The 14,378-nt window shown below is 40.4% G+C and overlaps 1 protein-coding gene across 1 annotated transcript; it reads left to right on the plus strand.

Annotated features, from left to right (window-relative positions):
• Nucleotides 1-3,746: 3,746 nt before the first annotated feature.
• On the plus strand, nucleotides 3,747-7,067 carry LOC149167359 (uncharacterized). The gene has a single exon (XM_089430452.1). It carries the CDS (start codon nucleotides 3,747-3,749, stop codon nucleotides 7,065-7,067), a length of 3,321 nt encoding a protein of 1,106 aa, XP_089286578.1.
• The last annotated feature ends 7,311 nt before the right edge of the window (nucleotides 7,068-14,378 follow it).

The following is a 14,378-nucleotide window of genomic DNA, read 5'->3' on the forward strand; positions in this document are numbered from 1 at the left end:
TACTGAAGGGACCTTCTGTGGGGTGCGATGAGTGAGAATGGACAAATGTCCGAGACAATTTACTAAGTGGATGCTCATGGAATCTTCTAGAAACTTCTCCTATGACACTTGCCTCTCTAAATTCGCCCAGGGATGAGTAAGAGATCCAAGAAATCTCCAAGTGGAACCAAAAACAACAAGTGGAATGACACTAATCAAAAACCCAGAGATGAATTACACCCTTGAATACATCTATAAATGGATCCCTCATCTGAGAGATCTGGGAGGCTGGAATTTTGTAATTTGTAAGGAAGTGTTGATAGCTTGTATCTGAGAAAGAGCATTGTATTGTTGGGTGATCTTGCTTTTCATGAGGTGAAGAGGGATTTGATGCTGGGAGGATGATGCTGGATCAGACAACTGGGTTGTAATTCTCCCTTCTATTTAATAAAGTTCTTTGATTTTTCCTCCATACAATCGTGTATTTGTGAATGTTGTTATTTGTGAATGCCATTGTATGTTCATTGTATTTCTAATTCTGCAATGCTTATGATATAATAGATCAAGATGATTTGATAGTTCTTTGTTACTGTGTTTCTACAGGTACTCTCCAAGCGAGACAAGTACAGCGAGGAGTTGCAAGCTCTGTCAAGGGGGAGAGAGATCAAGCAAGGAGTTAAGCGGAAGATCCAGGTTGGTTCCTTTGCCTCTCTCTTATCTATCATACATAGAGGAAATCGCAAATTGCTTTAAACTATTTGTTTCTAGGGTCGTTGCCAATCCTAGAGGGCTAGTCGATCGAAAAGACACTAGTTTTCCTAGAAACAGTTAGCCTAGACGAAGGAGTCGAGATAGAGTGACATTGAATTTGTCTCAAGACTTGCCCCCAAGGCCACACCCAATGGATTGAAGATTTCTTCCACGTGACTTGAGGTGTGGATTAAGCAATGAAAACACATTTTGGTGTCGTTGTTGGTGATAAAACTATTTATACCCATAACACAATTTCTTTCCTTCTTTTTTTTTCTTTGTTTGATGTATTATTTTGGTTATTAGGACTTGATTCAGATCATTTGGCAGATCCACTATTAAAAAATTCTACAAGGTCCTCTACAAGAAGTAACTCACAGGGTTTGATTGATTTCATTCCTGGACCTAAAAAGGTTATTCGAAAGAGATTGAACAAACTTGCTTATTGTAGACTCCTTGGTAATCTTGGAGAAAAATCAATCTCTGATATCCATTTGCTTTTTTGTTTAAATAATTGTCAAGTAGAAATTGATGATCTTTATGACCCTATTGATTTTTCTGCTATTAATGGTTATCCTCATGCTCTACCTGATAAATCCTTGGATAAATTACCATCCTTTCAAGTTAATAATGCAATAAGTGCCAAAAAAAAGGTGGTGTCACATAGAGATTGCTGGAGCTCTGCGACGCGGCAGCCCTGCCCGCCTGAACCCCGTGTCCTCGCCCTTGCCCCCAGGCTCTGCCTGGCCGGGCCTTCCCTGCTCTTCCTGCCCCCTTTCGACTAGCGCAGACCCCGCATTCGGGGTTCCCACCTCTGGACGGTTTGCCCCTCTGCTGTGCGCAGCGGGCCTGCAATGGCAGGATCCGCCTCCCCCCCCCCCGGTCTCTGAGAGCCCAGAAGAAACCTTCGCCGCCCTCCTGACAAATCCTTCAGAAGCCAGAACCCGGCCCTCCCTATCAAAGTTCATAAAGAAGCTGGATGAGATCCCTGAAGTCAATCTACCCCCATCTCTTCCCAGGAAATCGGCAATAGCACTTTCAGAAAGAGGTCTGGTAGGGCAGTTCACAGGCCTCTGGCCTTCTCCAAGAACTGTCCAAAAATGGGTAGAGCGTAACTGGAGCGCAATGATTCAAGGGAAGATTGCCATCAGATTCTGCGGGCGTGGATACTACACCTTCTTATTCGAGACCAAAGAAGACAAGCACCTCATCTTTCGCAACGGGCCTTATTTCATGGACACAAGAGGTCTATACCTGAACCGTTGGACCCCGGACTTCGATCCGGAAATGGATATACCCAACGCAGTCCCAGTTTGGGTGCGCCTCCCTCATCTGCCTTTGCATTGCTGGGGGGATGAATCGGTCAGGGCGATCGGCAATGCAGTCGGAAAATACATAGACAGATCGGAACCGAGGGAGAATATGCATGCATGCGCTAGGATCTGCGTTGAAGTTGATCTTGGGAAAGGACTGCCGGAAGCCATAAAGCTAAAAGTGGATCAATGGATGCACATTCAACAGCTGGACTACGAACAACTGCCCTTCAAATGCAAGGTATGTCATGAATACGGCCACTTTGCTAATAGATGCAGTAAACTAAAAGAAAATGAGGTTGCACAAAATGAGGAACACGCTGAAGGTTCATGGGAACAAGTAAAAAGAAAAAAGTCCTCTTCGAACCCGGGCATCAGTACCACAGCCCCTCCAGTAACAAAACAACCCCCCCCTCCTCCTCCTCCCTCTTCAACCTTCCCATCTTCTTCCAACCCTTTCGAATCCCTAACAGAAGAAGTTCTGGCCTCCCCTCCCCATTCCCCTCGTCCTGCCTCTCCTTGCTCTAACCCTCCACCCTCCCCCCCTCCCACCATTGAAAGAATCCTCACAAGGAACAAAGCTAAAGAAACAAATCAGCCATCTGACCCTCCGAGAAAAGTCGGCCGCAAGACGAATAAAGAGCTAAGAGATGAAACAACAGCAAAGGAAATGGCAACCGGCACCCAACAGCCAATGGACTCCTTCCTAGGCAAGTCAAAAGGAAGTGGTGAGAAGGCCAAGGAGAAATCAGGACCCCACCCCAACACTGGTAAATAATGAATTTGGTCTCTTGGAACTGTAGGGGGCTCGGCTCACTCGTAAAGCTGAAAGCAATCAAGGATCTCATAAACCAGGAAAAGCCAGACATCCTCCTAATCCAGGAGACCAAAACCACCGAGCAGGACTTCCTTCTTCAAACTCAAAGATTCAGAAACTACCTAGGTATATCAAAAGGCTCATCCGGAGCATCAGGAGGTATAGGAACACTATGGAATACAAATAAGTGGGAAATTACTAGCTCCCAGCTTTGCAACTGGTGGATCCGAACAGATCTAAAGAATAAAAGCACCCGGGAGACTTATCACATCTACAACATTTATGCTCCTAACCACTACAGAGATAAAGCAAGCTGTTGGAACACTTTAGAAACGGACCTCAGCACCATTCACAGCAGCTGGGTAATCCTTGGAGGAGACCTGAATCTAATAAGGCAGGTAGATGAAAAACATGGGGGAAATTACCATGCCGACCCGTCCAGAGATAAGATAGAATCCATTATCCAACACTTCAAGCTGATTGATCCCCCTTTGTCAAATGGCAAATACACATGGACCAACAGAAGGGCAGGAATACACAACATAAAAGAGAGGCTAGACAGGTTCCTAGTCCAGGAAGGAATAGCAGAAAATTACCAAGTAATCAGGAGCCACATAATCCATGGCACAGCCTCGGATCACAAGGCCGTGGTCCTCTCCATGGACAAAGGAGCAAATCTGGGCCCTCTCCCTTTTAAATATAACAGAGCCTGGGATTCCCATGAGGATTTTCGCACCCTTGTAAGGGATCAGTGGACGATTGAAGTCCTTGGCTCACCCCATTTCGTTTGGGAATCAAAGCTAAAGCACCTTAGGACAGCTATAAAGCAATGGGCAAGGGAAAAGGCAATTTCTGAAAAGAAAAAGAAAACATAGCTGCTATTAGAAATGGAGAGATGGCATAAAGAAAAAGAACAAGTGCAAGATACAGCAGAGGACCTAGACAAGGAAAAAAATCTGTACAAAGAGCTATATCGGCAGAACCGCATGGAGGAAGAGGAGCAAAGAATAAAATCTCGCTGTCTTTGGTTGAGAGCTGGGGACAAAAACACCTCTTTCTTCCACAACAATGTCAAGATCAGAAGAGCAATCAATCAGATAGACAAAATTGAAGTCGACGGGAGAGAATTGAAGGATCAAGAAGACATAAAAAACGCAGCACATGAGCACTTCAAAGCACTCCTTTCGGCGGATCCCCAGCACCATGGCAGCGATGATTTTCTAAGTATAATCAAAAGTAAGATAACAGAGACACACAACAACAAGCTGGAGCAAGAACCTACAGCAGAAGAAATCAAAGAGGCTACCTTCGGTATGCAGCAAGATAAGGCCCCAGGGCCAGACGGATTCACAGTTGCATTCTATAAACAGCATTGGGAAACTATAAAGAAGGACTTTGTAAGAATGGTTAAAAATGCTTTTAGAAAACACAAACTGGGGGACAATACGAAGTCTTCACATATAGCTTTGATCCCCAAGGAAGCCAACCCCAAATCCTTTGATAGATTCCGGCCCATCTCGCTTTGTAATGTCTCATATAAAATCATAACAAAAATAATTGCAAATAGGATAAAGAATCTCCTTCCTCTCATAATTTCAGAGAATCAGGGAGGCTTTGTCCCAAAGAGGCAGATCATAGACAATGTTATTTTAATCCAGGAAGAAATACATAGCAGCCACAACAGAGGAGAGCGTGGAATGATCATCAAACTGGACATGGCCAACGCATTTGATCGAGTAGATCACTCCTTCCTATGTGCGGTTTTAAAAAATTTCGGCTTCTCTCCCAATTTTATTAACGTGATCAGAGCTTGTATCTTCGACTCCTGGACCGCCCCACTGATTAATGGTAGACCCAGCAACTTTTTCAGAAGTTCCAGAGGGTTGAGGCAGGGCTGCCCCCTCTCCCCTTTCCTTTTCATTATCATGGCGGAATCCCTCAGCATCCATCTAGAAAATCTTCGCAGCAAAAGAGAAATCACAGGTATCCGCATTGAAAGAGGAATAAAGGAAATAAACCATTCACTGTTCGCGGATGACACATTATTAATTGGGGGAGCCTCCAGTTTAATGGCAAGGAGGTTCAAAAAAGTTCTGGACGCCTTCCTCCAAGCCTCAGGAGGCAAACTGAATAACAGAAAATGCAAGCTTTACACTTGGAATGTGCCTCATCAGATTCAGCAAAGAATATCCCAAATCCTGGATATCCCTCTTCAAAAAAATTGGAGCTCTTTCCCTTATCTGGGCCTGCCTCTGGCAAAGGAACACATTAAAGCAGAGGTCTGGACAAACCACATTGAAAAAATGAGAGGCCATCTCCAAAACTGGGGCGTCTCTTGGCTTAACCTAGCAGGCAGAACCATTCTTATAAAGGCTGTCCTCTCCGGACTCCCAATTTATCAATATGCAATCATTATGGCTCCTGCTAGTATCCACAAACACATGGAGCTCATAAAGAGAAGCTTTCTCTGGCAAGGAGGTAAACAGGACACAAAAAAATTCAGTCTGGTCAGCTGGGACCAAGTAACTCTTCCTTATGAAAAAGGAGGTCTATCCATAAAAATTCCAAGCCTCTCCAACCAGGCGCTGGGGCTCAAACTGATCTGGAGGATTCTCACAGGAGCTGGCTCGTGGTGGGTGGAGACTATCAAAAGAAAATACCTTAGAGGCCTAAACTCCAATATCCTCAACGACCCAATAGCAGACAGGCCTTGCACTCCGATGTGGCGCCTAGTCAAGAAAGTTCTGCCACACTTCAAAGAAAATGTCTCCAAGCTCCCAGGCAACGGACAAAGCATCAACATATGGACTGACAGAATAATGAATTCCAATCCAAGAACCCTTCTTCAAGAGTTCAGACCTTTGCAAGACTGGATGGAGGAAAGGAGAATGATCACCCTGCATGACATATCCTTATGGAATCAAAATAGATGGCAGGCTTGGAAAGACCTGAATCTACCTCCGGATCTAAAAGCTCTGTGGCACAATCTGAAGCTCTCATTATCAGGACTAGCTCCAACAAAAAGGGACGACGAGGACAGATATATCTGGGACACAGGGGGAGGATCCTTCACGGTTAAAGAAGGGTACAAATCTCTACAAAATTCAACCCCCAAAGCAAACTGGGACCTTTACTCAGCTGCCTGGAAGTCAGAAAGCCTCCCAAAGGTAAAGCACTTTAACTGGACTCTTTTAAAATGGAAAATCCTTACAGCGGAGAACCTTAGAAAGAAAGGAATACAAGGACCTTCGATCTGCTGCTTCTGTTGGGCAGAGGAGGAGTCAATTCAACACTCTTTCCTTCTTTGCCCGTTTGCTCAAAGGTGTTGGAAAAGGATAACAAGCCCCTTGGACATCAGAGGATTCCCTGATCAGATGCACAATCTCCAGAAGAACTGGAAAAAAGTTTTTCCACACCCTAAGAAGGGCAAGAATAATATCATCAGAATTTGGAAGTGTATCCCTGCTACTCTATGCTGGAACCTCTGGCTAGCTAGGAACAACTACGTTTTCAAAAACAAAAGGCCTAACATGGACAGTGTAATAGCCAAAACTATAGCAAACATCTCGGAAGCGGTCAGTGCAAACTTCATAGCCTTCCCAGACCAGAAGAGTTGGGCCCAAGAGGAAAGGGACTGGTACAGTAACTTCAATGTAAGCCACTCTCAGAATCCTCCTCCGCAGAATAAAGCCAACCAGAAGCAGCCCAAATGGAAGCTCAGGGGAACTAAAGAAGAAATAAGACAATGGATCAGCAAACAAGACCGCCCCCTCCTGTTCTTTGACGGCGCATCAAAGAACAACCCAGGAGCAGCGGGAGCAGGAGGCATAATAAAAGACCATGAAGGAAACCACATCTGCAGTTATGAATGGGGACTGGGAAGGACATCGAACAACGCAGCAGAAGCTTACAGTCTCCTCCTTGGCACCACAATTTTATCCAAATTGGGACTAAAGAACCCAATTATAATTGGGGACTCGGCTATCATAATTTCAGCCATGATCAACGATAAAGACTTCAACAAAGAAGGTCTTAATAACATAAGGAAGAGAATCACAGAGAACACAAGAAGTATGGAGGAAGTCACCTTCAGGCATGTGCTGAGGGAACACAACGCAGAAGCTGACTCCCTTGCCAGCAAGGCGGTGAACCGACAGCAGGGACAGGTTAGTGAAAATGAAAAAAGCTATGAAAAAGAGATCCCCTAATCAGTCAAGCCGTCATCTAGCTCATCAGAAAAGCCCCTCTGAACCTTGTCAGATCAGTATTCACCCCATCAGCCTGTCATCGAATGATCATCCCTTACCTTACACTCCTCCGTCTTCCCTCTCTCTTCTTGATCTCAGCCCCTCCCGTGTTATCCCCTCTGGTTTGGTAGGCAAATGTCTCTTCAAGCCTCCCGGACAGTGCACCTCGAATCCGCAGCAAGTTATGCATACAGTGCTCACAGGTTTCAATATCCCGCTCTATCGTCTAGTATGGCTCTCTCCTTCCCTTTATATATATGCTCCCCTGCGCGATTTCCTCAATCAAGCTTTGCAGCCCCAGTTACAGCAAAAAAGAGTATGGAGCATTGAGGTTAGAATAGTTGTTCAAGGGAGTGATACTGTCCAGAGTGCGCCCAGAACTTTGAGTTCCCCTTTCCTTCTCAGCACAAAGCGTGTTACCAATCAGAGATTCGGTGTTCAAGCCAATCAAGCCGTCCTCAAGTATAAATCAAACTATTTCTCAGATTTTTGTTTGCTAATCCGCTCCTTTCAAGCCATGGCAGAGAACAGGCAGCAGCCAGCAGCACAGGAGGGCGCAGCGCGTCAAGGGAATCCCCTGGACAGGGTGATAGGGAATGATACCTGCACACTTTGTAAAGAGCACGTTCACATGATTGCTCGTTTTGTTAAACACCACAAAGAGCTGAGGGACGATTTTGAATTAGACAGCCGCTCTAAAAGAAAGAAGCTGATAAAACAAAGAAAGGAAATCGAGGGACTTAAGGCACCAAAAGGATGAACAGAGGGATGTTCAGATGGAAGACACAGTAAACCAATTCTGGTGTTAGTCAAATGAATAGCAAAGTAAAGCTAATAGATGGTTTGTTTGTAAGGCAGTATAGTAGGCATCTTTTCCAGCAATTTCTCTTCAACTTAATTTCACAGAAGTCACGGGCTGCGTCCCGGTTTTGGACTTCATTTGTGCCCGCTCTTCTTGAATCCTATGTAATAGCTCTGGCTTTCTACAGTTTTTTAATATATGAGTAAACGATCTTGTGAAAAAAAAAAAAAAATGCAATAAGTGCCAAAAATCATCTTAGAAATTTTAACCTATGTGTCAGTAAGTGGTGTAATGCGCATAAGCACAAGGATGTGAAGATGAAGTTGTTTGTCGTGTCTTTAGAGGAAGATGCTTTATATTGGTTCATAGAACAAGATGACAATAATTTCACAACTATCAAACAAATCATAGATGCCTTTAGTGAGAGATTGGGGGGTAATAAAGAATGTCGACATTTTTGGCTTCACTTAGCACAATAAAGAAGAATGAAAATGAGACAATGGAGGAATTTAATAAAATATTCAATGATATGATCAAAAGTCTTCACAGAGACATTAAACCTCCTGACGCACTTATTCTCATTTATTTTATTGAGGCCTTTAGTGGTGACATGAGATATCAGCTAAGAGATAGGGAACTGAAAAACTTGAAAGTTTTCCCAAAAAATGGTTGTGAAAATTGATAAAAACATGCAAGCCTTGGGTAAATCAAGTCTGTTAGGTTTCACAAGGGGAACACCTTCAAAACCTTGGGAGCCTAAGAACAATTCAAACAGTGCATAACATAAAGAGTCATTTAATCACCGTTTAAAAGAATTGACTCAACTAATAAAGGCCATGAAATCCAACCATGCTAGTTAGATGAGTACCATGCAAAATAGATTAATTTCCATTGATAGGTCACAAGAAAATAATTTCCATCCTAGAAAAACTGATAAGTATCAAAAGAATGAACCTCCCCAAGATCAGAGACCATCTAACTAGTTAGAATCCACAAATTTGGTTGAGCACCAAGCTCCTCCTTTTTTAGACCTTGCAACAAATTTCATTAAGAATCATTAGAGAAATTTTGAGGTCTAAAATAGGCCTCAAAATAATAATAAAAAGTACAATAAAAATCAACTTTATAAGAACCAATAGGATTCAAGATGATTATATCAACCATGGGGGATGATTCACCATTTTTGGAGTAAAAAAGTAAAAAGAATAAAAAATAAAAACTATATATAAAAACTACTTTTTCAACTCTTATTTTCAACTTATCTCCCTATGATTTTACTCAAATTTCGAGCAGGATCACTCATTATATGCATAATTTAATTTCTCATCCAATGAGTACCCATGTTCCATACTTCCGATGGACCGTGCTACACGAAAAATGAGAAATACATGAAAAAGGTTATTGTAATAATGTTTTCATGCATTTCTCATTTTTCGTGTCGCAAGGTCCATTGAAAGTATGCAACATAGGTGTTCTTTGGATAAGGAATTAAATTATGCATCTAACGAGTGCTCCTGCACGAAATGTGAGTGAAATCATAGGGAGATAACTTGAAAATATGAGTTGAAAAAAAATAGTTTTTTTTCTTTTTTCCCTCTAAAATTTGATGATGTAATCTAATCTTATTTTATTATTTTATAATATTCCTTAGGAGGCCGATTTTAGACGTCAAAATTTCTCTATACCACTTATCGTGTTTTATGTCAAATTATTGATGAAGAGCATGCTGGAACAAGTAGTATTAATGAGTATCCAGAGAAGATAAATATGGTGCGTAGAAAGCATATTATTTCTATGGGAAATTGGATAGAAAATATGGAGAGAACTCAAAATACAAATAATGTGATTGTTGCTTATGACAATGTTACTATAATTTATTGTGAGAAGCTCACACCTGAACAAATCCATGAGATGGCAGGGCATAAGGGAATGACTTATCGGAGAAAAGGGAGTAAGGATCAAAGAAAACCTCAACTGAATGTTCCCAAAGCTTTCAATCCTCCAACTTCAGATTTAAATATTGATTTGGGTGGTTGGATAAATAATGTTAAATTTTTGGTTCCAATAGTAGAGCTCCTCAAGAGACTCTCCTAGAGACAAAAGTTACTAAAAGCCATAGAGTGGCTCCTCAAGGAAAGGTAATGAAAAGTTTTTAAAGTGGACAAATGAAGATGCACCTATCATTTTGCAGAGCATGGATAAAGATAAGGGGAATGAAAAGCATCAACCTTTCTTCATCTCTTTGCTAGTAAATGATTATCTTCTACATAACTACATGCTAGACTTAGGTGCCTCCTCAAATGTTATGACTAAGAAGGTCATGGAGCAATTTAATTTAAGGATATCAAGACCTTACCATAACATTTGTGCCATGGACTCAAAGAAAATCGAAGTATATGGATTAATAAAGGATCTTAAAGTGTACCTTCCAGTATACCCAGATATTTCAATTTTAATGGACATTGTAGTCATCGATGTGCCAGATGCATGGGGTATGCTTTTGTCTAGAAAATGGGCTGCAAAATTGGGTGGTAATATCCAAATGGATCTATCATATGCTACCATCCCAACCATTGATAACACTTTTTTCAGACTCAACAGAGAGCTGGAAAAGAAATATCATGTTGAAAATCCCAAGAAACCAAAGAATGAATTGATCTATGAAACAAAGGATCTTGGGAACTATGTTATTTTATCCAACTTTTTAGCACCATTAGAAGATAAAGTTAAGGAAAATAAGGTTGATAAAGTTTGGCATATGAACTTTGATGGGGCCCATTTGAGTTCAGGAAAGGATGTTGGGATTGTAGTCACTTCCCCTTCCAGGTAGGTCTTCAACTTTGGTTACAAATTAGAATTTGAAGCAACCAATAACGTAGAAGAGTATGGATCACTCTCATTAGGAGTGGATATTTCTAAAGACATGGGGATCACACTATTGAATATTAAAGGAGACTTTGATTTAGTAATTCTCCAAGTAAAAAATAAATATGCATGCATGTGAAAGATTAAGGAGGATCAAAAATACAAAATGGGATGCCATGGAGTACTTTGATGCATCAGACCTCATAACAGACCCTAGGGAATTAAAAAAAAAAAAAAGAGTAAGAAGTAACAACTTCAACGTTTTATCCTACAAAGGAATTAATAATTCATCAAATAAAAATGGAAATTATAGTTATACCATATATGCTTGATAATTTAGATCATTGGCAAGTTTTCATAGATGATAAACAAATATTGATATTTATCAACAATATTCATGAGTCCTCATATTTTCAAGTTAGTTATAAAGAAGAAGGGTGTGAATATCAAGATGATGATGAGGCTAGGATAAACCCCACTCCCAAAGGACTCATAACTCTTGAGTATATCTTTGATAGTCATGATAGGCATAAGAAGAAAGATGAAAATAAAATAAAATCCAATGACCATACAGAGGTAAATATTAGAATAAATTAGGATTCAAAGATAACTAAAATTGGAAAGGGTACATCATAAAAAGATAGAAATGAATTGATAAATCTATTAAGGGAATATAGGGATGTGTTGGCCTTCACTTATGACAGGGAATATGTCATCCAACACACATTCCCTCTTAAAGAAGATGTCAAGCCCTTGAGACAAAAGATTGGGCAAATCAATCACAAGTTTCCCCCCTAGTGCAAAATGAGCTTCAAAAGATGTTAATTATAGGAATCATTAGTGGTGGTCCAAAAAAAAAATAAAGGAATCAGGTTATGGGTTGATTTCAGGAACATACATATATTGTTAATTTTTGCAACTGTTGTAAACCTCCACCTTAGACAACTCAAATTACCGAGATGATGATTTCATTAGATTCCTCTTTTCAAGAGGACTAGAATTGACCTAAAGATCACCCAATTTGGTCAAACGGAAGTTGAGTTATGAATTCTTTTATTCATACATGTATTGTGGAATGGGTCAGCCCTAACCACATGAGTAACTTCTTGGGTTATTCTTAACCCCAAGTGAACCCTCAGGAAAACATATTAATAGAAGATACCTCAAGATCATTTGGACACATCTTCTCTTCTCTTTTGTCTTGGTTCGCACAAGTTTGACGGAAGAATTTCGCTCAAGGGTCCAAAATCGCAAGCGAAAGGTTTACTCTAGGTTAGGGTCTTCTGGATCTCGATCGTTGGCACAGAACAGGGCATTCTGGTCCCTAGTAGCTGGCACACAAGCCTATGAGAGTGACCAGATACCCATAGTCACTAGCACAGAGGCTTATGGGAGCTTCTATGGCTTTAGAGACAGATCTGGAGGTATCAGTCCCCAATTGCTCACACAAAGTGGTCATGAGAGCGACCAAGACATCTCAGTCACTTGCACAACAACAGTAAGGGAGCGACTCTAGGTTTTAAGTGCATTGCACCACATCTGTATGCATAAAGACTTCCTGAGAGCGATCGTGCAGTCACAGTCGCCCGCATATAGTGACTAAGGGAGCAATCAAGGAGTTTCGGTCGCACATAGACAATTTTTATGAGAGCGGCCAGAGTTCAGATCCAGGGTTTGACATCTTGGCTTCAGTTGACTTGAATGATTTGGTAGATCTGGGTTTCTCTCTGTTGTAGATATGTAGATTTTATTTTTTAGTATCTGTTGCAATCATATGTATTGGGCTCATTGACAGTGACAACAGTACTCAATAGTGTTCATCATAGTGACTACAATATACAACAGTTGATATCAAGTTTGTAACAATACATTACAACCATCAGTATGAGGTTTTGATTCCTAGCATGATTAGATATGTTTCATAGATATCATTATTGTTTTTCTGCATAGATAAAGTTATGGATTAGCGTACTCTCTTTTGTTGCATCATTTGATGACGATCTAAGAAAAAGAACATTTTCAAGGGTTTTCCCCATCATGGGTTTTTCCCTAGTCTCAGACCAATCCTGGTGTCTCTATATGTGTGCATGCTTTCTTCTATTGTCCCTTTTATATTATGTTGCATTGATGATGATGGTGATGTTGTTTCTTTCTATGTAATTTCATATGCTGATGTATAATGGTGTAGATCTGAATATTGTAATGATGATAACGAGTGAACGTAATGTAATAGCGATGATTTGCAACTATCATAGCAAAGAACAACCCTAAGAAAATTTAACATATATCTTATGAAAATTACCACTATCCTCTTCCTAAAATGGAGACCTCACTACAAAGAGTTATTGGGTCAGGAATGATGTCCATGTTAGATGGTTTTTCTGAATACAATCATGTCATGGTAAGGAAAGAAGACCAATATAAAACCACCTTCACAACACTTGGGGCACATTTTAATGTTTGAGAATTCCTTTTGGCTTATCCAATGTAGGTGCTACCTTCCAAAGGGGTTATTTTTTCAAGTGCTTAATTGGAAATATTATAGAAATCTATCATGATGATTTAACTATTTTTTTTAAATGGGACAAGTCACATTGATCATTTGAAGAAAATATGTGAAAGATGCCACAAATTTGGAATTTCCTTAAACTCAACCAAATCAGTATTTGGTGTAGATGAGGGAAAATTGTTGGGCCACACCATCATGAAGACAGGGTAAATATTGATCCTAAGATAATCAAAGCTATTGAGAAAATTCCTTTGCCTCATACTAAGAAAGCCCTCCAATCCTTTCTAGGTAAAATAAATTTCATCAAAAGGTTTATTCCAAAATTTTCCGGGGTAGTAAAGTCCATTCTCACACTTTTAAAGAAGGATGCAAAATTTGAGTGGAACGATGAGGGAAGAATTTTATTTAAAGATATCAAGAGTTCAATTACAAAGTCTCATGTTTTAATCAATCCTTATTACTCCATTTTTTTCCAAATATTTTCCTTTACCTCTGAGGAAACTATTGTGGGGCTTTAGCTCTAGAACAAAATTGAAAGGAAAGAAAAACCCATTCAAATTTATGAGCAAGGCTTTGATAGTGGGATGTGTACCTCGCTCAACAATTAAATAGATATTATCCCAACAAGATTGCTTAGGGGTAAGGGGTAGGTGGATCTCTAAAATACAAGAATATGACTTAGAAATAAATCCCACCAAGTTTGTCAAAGGTCAAGGCCTAGCACATATGTTAACAAAGGGAAATGAGTAGGCATTACATTCATCAAAACCAGTGGTTTCTTTATAAATTCAGAGGTTATAGAAATTGGATTGGTATGTTGATATCATTTTCTTTCTTCAAAACCTTACTTACCCAAACCATCTAGTAAATCATAAAATAAGATCATTAAGGTTGAAAGCATCTAAGTATTGTATAATTCAAGATGTACAAGGGTGGAGGAACCCCGAGGGTTTAGTACTTAGATGTGTTGATGAAATAGAAGCTAATAAACTTGTGGTTGAATTCCATGTGGCATTTTGTGGGGGACACTACACAGCTAAAATAATAACCCATAAAGTCCTTAGGGTAGGTTATTATTAGCCAACCATTTTCTCAT

The sequence above is a fragment of the Pinus tabuliformis genome, chromosome 5_1 (genome assembly GCF_031772625.1).
Source record: "Pinus tabuliformis cultivar Carrire ecotype Pingquan chromosome 5_1, CPIR1, whole genome shotgun sequence".
Lineage (NCBI taxonomy): Eukaryota > Viridiplantae > Streptophyta > Pinopsida > Pinales > Pinaceae > Pinus > Pinus tabuliformis.

Coding starts and splice junctions, on each gene's coding strand:
- LOC149167359 (XM_089430452.1), top strand. CDS start 3,747: ATGGAGAGATGGCATAAAGAAAAAGAACAAGTGCAAGATACAGCAGAG.